The following is an 11,464-nucleotide window of genomic DNA, read 5'->3' on the forward strand; positions in this document are numbered from 1 at the left end:
ATGAAGTTTGGAATGGACTGGTGCACTGCTTACCTGCATTATTTTGCTTGTCGATTTCCATAAGAGGTTTGGGGATTATAAAAAACACATGTCACAATGGGAGTCAGCTGCATGATTTTTAGCCAACAAAATGTTTCTTAGAAATGTGACAGGTAATTTTACCAATTAATTTGCCCACATAAGATTTAAAAAAACGCAGCTAGCTTGCCATATTTATAAAAATATACTCGAACATTGAATAATCATTATATTGTCGCGAAAAATACTTGCTGGTGACGTCACGTGAAAAGCGCTGATGTCGGCAAGAAAATATCTCTGCTTATTTATTTCTTTTGAGCGTAAAGAGCACAAGTGCAGTAAATATTTTTAGGAACACTACAACTTTTTAGTTTCAGTTTTATCGTGTCAAAAGAGTCCTGGAAACAAGGGTGGAAAATCGCTCTGATAATTTTTTTTGTATGAAAGCTCCTAAACGCACATTCTTTTTTAGCGACAGGTGGTGTGTTCACGCGGTTTCTCTTGATATTTTTGTACAGAATAAAAATCTAAAGAAGCCTCTGTGAAGAAAACAAGGTGAAAGGTGAGTGCAAATAATATTTTTTATTTATTCACTTGTTATTGTTTTATTTATTTTACTTTTCTAACAAAAATGTACCGTCATATCGGTAAAAAAAAACGGTCATGCATGGGTTCCATCACCACATAACGCCGTTGTCTAATCGGGCAGAAATGTCAGGGATTTATTTTTCTTCGTAGCTTAAATATAAACTTTATACTGCATCTGTCGTCTATATACTAGAAACACATGAAGTGGTTTAACCCTTAAATTTAGTTAGGCTCACCACATAAAATTTAAATATCTACAAACTCCCAAAAATTATCGACGATTATCGTGGTCGATGGCGCGAGAATAAATGTGCCGTGATTAAAGTTTTAAGAATAACCCGCTTGTGGGCGTGGTGGGCGAGAGAGGGGCGTTTTTTTCATTTCTGCCCTGTCTCCCATGCATTTTGATCGTTCATACGAAGGCAGTTTTTTTGTATTGTGAATAAAAGTTATTTAGAATAATTACAACATTAAATAAACTTTATACACAAAATATTTCACAATTTCTTCTTTCCTTCCTTAATGCTATTACGATGTTATTAAAAACATTTTTCCCAAACCACATAACTACATACTGTCTAACTAACCATATATGGTAAATAGATGTGTGAATTTCTCTCTATGATGGAGTAAACCATCCTGAGGCAAAATTAAGCTATAATATGTCATTTTGTAACCGCAAAGGGGCGTGTGATGGCGCTCTTCATCGTGTTTTATGTAAATAAATAAACAGATTGATAAAATTCTTTAACTTGTACGTTAACTTAACAATTTCTCTTTTACTCAAACTTAAAGTATTTATTCAAAACGTTTGCAAATTATTTGCTTAGTTACATTGTAAATAAAAATAAGCACAACGAAGGAGGGTGAGACGAAGTTATTTGTTGTAATTTTTAATGGTAATAAGTTTCAAAATGTTTTCTTATGATAGAGCGTTAAGAAATTTTTTATAATATCTGTGTATCAAATAAAGCTTCTTGATGCTATTACGTCCTTTATATTGGTAATAAAAGGTGTAAATTTTGTATTTAAAAGGCTTTTATTCAAGAAAAGTGGTCGAAAGAACAGCTGATAAAGAGCTTTAATCTTTGATGCTGTTCTTCGTTGTTACTCAAAACAAAAGTTTGTGAAGAGTAAAGAAAGAAGATCAGAATATGTCTGTTCGAAATTTTTGATGATGCATCCCTGCTGTATATTGTGGCTACGTGAAAAGGTATTTTTAAAAAAATATACGCATCAATTTGACAAAACGTTTTTTTTAGATCAGATATACATAATTAAAGATGGCTGAAAGACCTCAGGGGTATGGTTTTACCGCAGAAGTTAGTGAAAAAATTAACAGTAAACATGATCCTGAGTTAGGTAAGTTTCTTTATATTTCGTTGTCCTGTTTTGTGATTGTTGTTGTTCTTACTATCGCTTTGGAAATGTACGGGGAAAATGGAGAGAGAGAAAGCTTAATTTTTTTAAAAACAAATTTTGTGTTTAAAAATTATTTTAGTCAAATTCATGTACTTTTTTTCCTCGTACACGTTCCATTTTTATAAAAAATCGCTTTATAAGAAACACATTAGTCTCCTTCAAAAAAAAATAAGAAACTTCTACTAGTTTTAATAACGTAAAATGAAGTAAGAAACTGCTTTACACATGCCTCCCAACGATCACCATAGTAACAACTTTACTTCTTGAAACAAACGTTAATTAGATGATACATGAAAGGCGAAAAAAAATCATTGTTACATCTTTCTTGTATCTGTTGTTGAATATTTCTTTCTGGTGTCAAAGTCATGTTTTTGATTAAAATGAAAATTAAGAAACTTGTTAAGAACCTTATTAAGAACTTTATTTAAGAAATCTTTACCAGTTCAACGGTTTCTTGGTTTCTTATAAAAAACAGAAATCAAAGTATTGTGGCTAGTTACTCCTATCATTTTGTCGCTGCTGTTGTTGTTGTTGTTGTTTATTTATACGAGAATATCGAATAAACGACCCATTCTCGATTTCCTGATAGTTTTATTTGTCCATGTTTTTATAAAAAAAAATCTATCACCCTTTATACCAGACAAAAACTTTTCGATATTTAGTAGTAAAATAAATATTTATTTAAATTTATGAATAAAATATTTATTTGGGATTAAAACAGATAAAAAGCACCTAGATCCAGTCCTCTAGCATCGTCGGTCGTCAAATGTGTTTCCCTTCACTCGTCCGAATACCTAATGTTTGTCAAATCTTTTTTCTAGTGGTCGTTTTCTTGTTAATTATTCTGCTTTTATAATTAATGCATAAATTAATTACTAAAACATTTAATCTTACAGGATAGATAAGAATCGGATATTAAAAAAAAATATCGCTTTTGTTTTTGACTTTCTCATAATTTTCAAAATAATAAAATTTAACACATTAGCTTTACTAGCCCTTATGTTTAAAATACATTTTTACACTATAATAATTTATGAAACCAAGTGAGACATTAAAATAAAAAAATAAAATGAAAAACCAAGTGAGACATGAAAATAACAAAATAAGTTCTGTACGTTGCCCATTCGACTTGTTTTGAAGATAGTTTAAAACCGATTCGTTAAAGTCAACAAATTGTTTATTTTGTTCTTAAATGAATTGTGTAAAAATAAACAAGAACTAAACGAAATTTTATGTTTGATAACACACTTACGTGTTATTTTTACTTTTTACTAAAACTTGCTAAATAAAACACGTAGACCTTATTCGTACTTCACACCTACTAATTCCGCGCATGCGCATCCTTATTTTATAAACAACCCCCCTCCTATTATTCTTCCTTCATGCTATCTCAACTCAAGCTATTTGTTTCACCCGAAGTAAGTAAAATGAAATATTTTTATTACTTTCAGAACGACAAGCACTTGACTGGATCGCGCACTTTGTTCCTGATGGTGGTCTTTCGGATGGGCGTTCCGCACACGAGAAACTTAAAGATGGAGTCGTTTTGTGTAAACTAATCAACAAATTGCAACCTAATTCCGTTCGAAAGATAAATGAAACGAAAATGGCATTCAAACAAATGGAAAACATTGGCAACTTTTTGGACGCGGTTTACAAATTTGGTGTGGCAAAAAATGATATGTTTCAAACGGTTGATTTATACGAAGGGGTAAACATGCCGCAAGTGATCACAGGTATCCATTCCCTAGGAAGGAAAGCAGGTACTAAGGGATTTAAAGGTTTGGGCCCAAAAGAATCAGCTAAAAATGAAAGATCATTTACTGAAGAACAACGAAGAGCTGGGGATGGACTCATTGGGCTTCAAATGGGATCAAACAAAGGGGCTAATCAATCCGGTCAAAATTTTGGTAAAACAAGAGCCATTATTGATTAGTTAATTATAGATATATTAACTCTGCGTGAAAAAGACACGCACTCTTTCACACATTATTTATCTTTATGTTTATGTAGATTGCAGCTACTCAAAAAAGTTCTTTTTACGTTAACCCTGACTTTTAATGTTCTTACCCAACTACGAATACAGACCCAGTTATTAACGTTTTCAAGCTACGAGTTCGCAGTTGGGGAGACAATCTTTGCCGACCCAAGCCCAACTTTAAACCAAGGTAGCTTCATTCCTAACTTTTAACTAGTGGAGAAGGTCATAACACTGGCCGACTATTAACATACGACGCCCAAACCGCCTGTAAAGACTTTCAAGTTAGGTTAAGCCACGTCCATCCGTCACTTGAATTTTTTACCTTTTTACAAACCAGGTCCAAGTCAAATCAATCAACTGTGAACAAACAAAACTTGGAATTTTTATATAAAGAAGCATAAAATTTGATGTTGTAACAGAAAATAATTGCAAATACACTTTTCCCGAACTCTTTTAAACAATGTGAATGTGATTTTTGAAATCCTAACCTGAAAGTAGGTAAAGTGTTAATCCTCAGATTCGAACAGCATACAAAAAACCTGTTAAAACAGTTTAATTGAATAATATAGTATGTATATATAGTATATATATTATCATGTCATGAACAAGTGAGTTTACTCTAAGCTACGTTTCGACAACTATAGCTGTCATTAACGGGCAATGATCGTAATCATCTTTGGCTATTTATTAGTTGAGGATATATTAGAGGGTCAGAATAAACCAATCATAGAAATTGATATCGCCCCTGCCTTGTTTCACTCGCACAATGGACGAAAAACTCGGACACTCTTAAGAGGATAGAATTAGCTATCCAACGAGCACAAAAGGAATGTTTAACTCCTACTTTGGAGATATTGGCAATGAAAGTCCAAAAAAATGAAAAAATTTGGAACTTCCAAACCTTTGCTCGTCAAAAGGTTAAGCCAAAACATAAAGTTCGAAAAACGTAATTCGAAAAACTTATATATACGAATGACCAAAACAAATAAGAAAAAGAGTTGAACAACAATTGCAGGTATACGGTTTTGACGCTTTTAACCTAAGCTTGTGGCTAACAATTGTTTTCTTGAAATTGGAAAACAGCTTCAGTTGGCCAGGGCTCTGCAGGCTGCAAAAGTTTTAATTTTGCAGTGGTGTAGGCCGAGTAAGCAACTTCTAAAATGCGCTAGCTGCACTTTCCACAATGACCTCATTGTGAGACAATCCACTTCATACGCAAAATGGTCCAAAAGATAGTGGAATTGGGACATGCTGTCCCAAAAATTAGCACCTTGAAGTACCGCTATAAAAATTGACAAGTTTGCTGCGCGTGTTTCTGAGATAGAAACGGCGTTCTAAACACTTGTGGTTGCGACCCTTGACATTCCACCTTTTTCTTTAATATATAATTTTCAGGGTTGAGCCAAGTTACAAATAATAAAATTTGGGTGAAACCTTAAAGGATTTCTTTCTTTCGAGATAAAACCATCTTGAAAATGAAGCACATATTTTCAGTCAATACATCTCTCCCATCATAGATTAAAGGTCAATAGGTTTAACAAGAGCATTCAACTGTTGCATTTAAATGCATTTACCGTTAGCTCTGTATATTGCGAATAAAAATTCAAATAACTTGGCTTTGTAGAAACTAATTTAAACTGAATAGTTACATTCTAAACTACAATATTTGACAATATCATGTAGATTAAACAACGTCAAAATCTGCAATTACCTCTACTCCATTTTACACGCCTTGGCACTAAGGGTGTCGCTTCTCACTCTTTACATGGACTTGCAGATTTTGCTTATCAAGATGTTGACTCTCAGATGTCAGTCAGAATACAGGTCTTTTTTAACATGCCGAACGCAGCAATTTAAAAATTCTCATTTTCAGTGGTAGCACTAATCAATACATAACGCAAGACAAACACACGAGGTAAAACAAGGTAGTCAGTCCTTACATTCCTTTTATAACCTTAAATTTAGATATTCCTCGTAGGTTCTCCATAATTTCTACTTTTCTTATATTCAATTTTATGCAAGAAAATTTCTAGATTATGCATTAATGATGAAATGCTGTTATATTGTTTTGTTGACTTAAAATCTTGTTTCTTTCTTTCAGTCTAGCTTAAAAAGGTTTTACGGTTTGTCCAGAAGCAAGTGAAAATTCGAAATTAAGCTAAAATATGCTTGTTCGAATAATACAATGAGGCTTAGAGTATGTTGAACTACGAAAGCTTATAAGGGCCATGTCTACACATTTTATTGATCAATGTTGCATCTCGAGATCGCAGCTTTCATCTCGAGATGAAAGAACAACTTTCGATCTCGTATATCAAACCTTCCATTTCAAGATCGATCGATCGAAAGGTGTTTTTTGATATCGAGATAGAAACTTCGATCTCGAAATACAACATCGATCAATAAAATGTGTAGACATGACCTTAATAAGCTGCCGTACTGAAGTTATGCTTATTGAAGAAACAAATTAAAAAATTGAACGTTGCCTCATGCAATATATAGATAAGATTAAATATTTTTATTTTTACCTTTAAAAAGAAAACACTAAAGGTAATAATATACACAAGGCCAGGAGACAGTTTAGTTAAATGTTTTAGGTCTGCATTGCATTTTTCGTTGGCATTTGTGAACTACCTTATGTTTCTAGTGTTTTTTTTATATATATATTTTCAATGAATTTTTTTTAATGAACATATGTATTTTAGACGCTCGTTAAAAAAGGTGGTCGTCGTATTACCAGTTAAGCACTCCTCACTCTTCCGAATTCTACGTTCTAGCTAGCTCGAAAGACTGGAATAACTGAAAGTTGTGGTTTTGCTTTAGTGTTTCTTCATTTATTGTCGTGATAATCATTAGCATTCCCGATTGAAATTCTTAAACAGATTAAAAAAAATTAAAAAAAAGATTGAAATGTTGGTTCATTATTTCACTAAACTGAAAGGAAACAGAATGACTCTTGATTTTTTAATCCTGGAACGATATAACTGGATATTATTTCACCAAATATATTGTATATTACTAAGTTATTCTCGAAAATTCCCAGAAATAAGGCGCAGGAAAGTTAATTCTAGAGAAATTCGCAATCTTTCTTTTTTTTAACCCTATTCGGTCCGAGGGGCAGTTTTTTTTTAATAACTCCTTAATGCTACGTTACATGGCTACGATATTTAATGAGTTTCAATATTGATCTTTTAGACACCTGCATGCCAAATACTTATGTTCTATACGGCTTAGGGGCTTTGATGTTGGCTATTACTCGAAGCTACCCCTAAAAATCTCTATGAAACCCTTATAATGGGGAAAATATAATAACTCTTGTGAGGATTATCTTTAGAACTGGTAGCTTACAACACAACTTTGTATCATCAAGAAGAATCATTTTGCATGCTTTGGAAACGTGATTAATCCGATTTCCCGATTTTTTTAGATTTTACTTGAAAATCGAAAAAAAACAGATTTTGATGAAGTCACAGAAAATGTGCTGACGCAAGCAAAAATTTATTGCTGCCATTTTGTTTCTTTTTGACGTGCTATAAGTGTGCTAAGTTTGATTCAATTTAGAGAAGTCTATGAAAATTTATTGAGGAGGCGGATCACCCACCCCCCCCCCCCCCCTCCCCCGGTTTTAATATGTTCGAAAAACCCCGGGCCGAATAGGGTTAAGGCATGGAGTGTTGTGTACTTTCAGCGATCGCTATTCTGATAATTGGCGGATCAAATTTTGTTTTGTCTCGTCATCATTTTGTGGTGGTTCTGAACCAAGACTACTCGTTCTGTGATGGTACTGCCGGTTCGTTGTTGGTTCTCTGGTCGTTCTACGGAGACTGGTGGTTTTCTGCTGGTTCTCCGCTGGCTCTGCGAAGACTGGTATTTACCTGTTTTAGTTATTACGTTACAACTTCAACTTTCTTTGGTAAAGAAAAAACGTCTGTTTATTTTTAAATTCAGGCATATTCTTTTTCCGTTCAAATATTTTCTCGTTCGAAAGTGCGATGTTTTAACAAATCAAATTGCATAATTTTTGTCACATGATTTGGTCACATCTATTACAAACTTTAACTGGAAACTTTTGTGCTTTCTCTGTAAAAATAAAATTATAATAAAAAACGTACCCCTCGTACTATCTTTAAAAGTCAATCAGTTATTGCATTTGTAAAAACCGTTTTTTTTTGTTTTGTTTTTTTCTAAGAAAACTTCAAGAATATTTTATCCCTGAAAGAGTTATCGAATCTTACGTTGATACGACGTCGAGGCGACTTGGTACAACATTGTGTTGAAGCATAAATCCGACGTCTGATAACCTAACGTCGGATCGACGTCTGTTTATGGTCGATATGCAACGTCGGGAATTACGACGTCGAAGCGACGTTATAACGACGTGGCCGACGTTGCAGTGACTAGCAACAGACGTCTGTACGAGGTCGTGTGCCTGCTGGGATTTTTTTTAATGTCGCCAAAATGGTGTATTGCGATAAAATTTTAAAAATTAAATTTTAAATTCAACCAACCTTGTGGCATGGGTCAAACAATTTAAAGGTTTTGCTTGTCCCAGCCCTAGAAAGAACTTCTAAAACAGATGATCCATTTTTCTACTTATTTATTAGGAAATGTTAATAGAATAAATGTCCACTTATATTTTTATAATATAAAAACTTGTGTTACCAAAACACAACACATTATTTCTCTTCTAGGGAATGCTATTTCCAATTACAACTTTTCATAAAACGTCACAAAAAAAATTGGTAAATGTTAAAAAATGTAAGCGTACGTTATGTCTTTGTTATATTATTGGTCAAATTTTATGATTTTTGAGAACAATTCTTAAAAGGCCTATATATATTTTGTGTATTTTAACAAGCTTTAGTCTATTTTTAGCCCGCAACGGATTTTCATTTATATTATAAAACCAGGGTTCGTTCTTAAGGATATAATTAAGGCCAATCACGTGTCAAAATATACATTTCTCTTGTACGGATTTTTTTAACATTCTCTTTGTATGTAGTTGTAAATAATGTATGAATTTTTGAAGATAAGGTGTTCTGATACTGTTCTGCGCTCTCTATCGAAATGTGTAGGAGAAATAAAGTTACACCTAGGATAGAACCCGGGGGTGCTTCTCTACATATGCAAAGTTCGTTAGTTAATATCCCTATAATAAAGTATTGTGTAAAAATTTAGCCATTTTTTTTATACATCGTCACTTCTTTATGTTCTCATCTCACAAAAATATTTAAGCAACTGATAATAATGCTGAAATATTCCACTAGCATTGTTCGCGACGGTAATATCACTGTTTAACTAATATGCCTTTTTTTAACTAAAATCATTCGTATCTTGAATAAAATTTAAAGTTTTTTGATTGACTTTATATGAATTGAGGTTGTGCATCTAAAGTAGTATGAGATGTTTGTTAAAAAAAATATTTGGTTGTATTTGTTTTAAACCAATGAATTAATCTTTCTTTCGGCAATATATAATCACATTTTTTGGTCGATATCCCACATAACCGTTTGATGTATTGGATACCACTTGTATTCCTTAGATATCACTCTGCCTCAAATTTTTTATCAAGGTTGCTTTAAGGGTAAAATTTCTATCATCAATAACAACATACTCTGGAAAATCTGCCTCCACTCCGAAACAAAGTTCATGTTAAAGCGTTTTGAAAAAAAGGAAATGCAATGCATTTTTTAATTCAAATTGTAACTATTACTAATCATTTGTTAACATTATGAAGTGTAATTTCGAAGCCTAATCTTTTTAAGTAATGTCATTCGCACCTGCGAAGACAGAAATATGTAAACAATGGCATCAGATGCATACGCAATGCAGTAACTTATTGCAAACAAATCGTGAACAAATGAAGATACCTCAATACCTCTAAGATATAAGTAGAAGTATATTTGATCTGGTAATAACATGAAAATAAGAAATGTCGATATGATTAATGTTGGCACGAAAAATCTTTTTGGTTTTTTGATGACTATTTTACTGTTTGAATTTCCAGATGTTGTAGATGGGAAATCTGGTGCTGATGAAGAGTAACTGGCCGTATGTCTCACTCGACGACTTTTACGTAATTTTGTAAATAGATACCCGTAAGTAAATACAATAGCTACCATGCATAAAATCTCGCATCCTGGATAGACATATAACGAACTGATAAGGTATACCATATTAGAATTTGATGGTATATATAAAACTATAACAAGGCAAAACAATGTGCTGAGACCCCATATTAATCCCATTATGTACTTTGTTTTGGTGGAATTCCATATTATTGGATAGCGAATGTTGAGATAAAACTCACAAAAACGATCAACAGTCAATGCCAACATCATAAAGTAATATAACGTAGAAAATCCAGTGTTTTTCAATGCAAAGACATAAAATGCTGCTGTGTCTGCGTTGAGATATGTCAGAACATGTTTCAGGGCACCACTTAGGCACAGCAGAACTTCTGATAAACTTAAATGAGTTAGCAACAGTTTTTGATTTTCATTATTGTAACGTGAATTTTGAAGAAGATATAAACCCAGAATATGCAGAAGCATAGCAAGTAGACGTCCAACAAGTTCAATAATCACAGTACTACCAGTCATTATGTGAAAATATTAAGAAGACAATGTGAAAGCAATGTTTACGCCCTCTTGCCAGCAGAGATTTTAATACATTGAGCACTGCATTTGAGTAGTATATCAAAAGTATATCGAAAGTATAATTTAAAAGTACTACCAGTCATTATAAAATATTTTTAAAATAACAAACTTAACAACACATTTTTTACTTCTTTTATGCTAAATGCTAACTATTATTAACAGTGAGAAAAGCTTCGTTGCAACAGTCCAGTATTTTATTAATAAAATATTATTTGTGGAATTTCGCGTTAAATATACAATATATAAATACAAATGTGTGAAATAATAATGATCTGTATTATTTGAAGAGAAAATTAGTAAACGAAGGTTTCAAGAACCTTCTGGGTATATATCTACGCATTATTTACATAGTAACCCAAAAAAAACTTAAATAATATAAACCTGGACGTAAATACTGCGGTGTTGTATAATTTTTTTACAGCAAAATAAAATAGTAAAAATAATTGATTATTTATTGATTTTTATTAACTTTGGAAGCCCTTTTTATGAATGACATTAAGCCATGTTGTATAAAAAAGACGAGTTTAAATGTTACGCTCTTTTGATAAAGTTTGAATATCATTTAGTGAAGTTTAGTGAACGTATGTTGTAGATAATTCTGTTTAAATCTGTATTAACTGATTATACTATTATTTTAGATTTTTACCTGATGATGACTTTTAAGGTCGAAATATATCGTTACTACTAAAAAATTGTTGGTCACTTATTACGAAGTAAAAATAATTGTTTCTGAAAAGTTACCCTAAATTAAAAGCATCAGCGACGAAGTTGTATTCCGTATAACACAATTCAACTT

At 32.4% G+C, this 11,464-nt stretch overlaps 2 protein-coding genes across 2 annotated transcripts; one reads left to right on the forward strand and one right to left on the reverse strand.

Moving 5' to 3' along the window:
* The first annotated feature begins 442 nt into the window (after positions 1-442).
* On the forward strand, positions 443-4,076 carry LOC130644695 (muscle-specific protein 20-like). Its single transcript, XM_057450401.1, has 3 exons — positions 443-580; positions 1,869-1,968; positions 3,480-4,076. The coding sequence occupies exons 2-3, from the start codon at positions 1,890-1,892 to the stop codon at positions 3,962-3,964; spliced, it is 564 nt and encodes a 187-aa protein (XP_057306384.1). The 5' UTR covers positions 443-580; positions 1,869-1,889; the 3' UTR covers positions 3,965-4,076.
* Positions 4,077-9,738: 5,662 nt separating this feature from the next.
* On the reverse strand, positions 9,739-10,611 carry LOC130645953 (galanin receptor 2b-like). Its single transcript, XM_057452080.1, has one exon. It carries the CDS (start codon positions 10,609-10,611, stop codon positions 9,739-9,741), a length of 873 nt encoding a protein of 290 aa, XP_057308063.1.
* Positions 10,612-11,464: the final 853 nt, after the last annotated feature.

This window comes from Hydractinia symbiolongicarpus, chromosome 5 (assembly GCF_029227915.1).
Source record: "Hydractinia symbiolongicarpus strain clone_291-10 chromosome 5, HSymV2.1, whole genome shotgun sequence".
NCBI lineage: Eukaryota > Metazoa > Cnidaria > Hydrozoa > Anthoathecata > Hydractiniidae > Hydractinia > Hydractinia symbiolongicarpus.

What these genes read in the sequence shown, in the direction of transcription:
- LOC130644695 (XM_057450401.1), top strand. Translation starts at nt 1,890, where the DNA reads ATGGCTGAAAGACCTCAGGGGTATGGTTTTACCGCAGAAGTTAGTGAA. An exon ending in TAAACATGATCCTGAGTTAG is followed by an intron (nt 1,969 to 3,479) that starts GTAAGTTTCTTT and finishes TATTACTTTCAG; the next exon opens with AACGACAAGCACTTGACTGG.
- LOC130645953 (XM_057452080.1), bottom strand. Translation starts at nt 10,611, where the DNA reads ATGACTGGTAGTACTGTGATTATTGAACTTGTTGGACGTCTACTTGCT.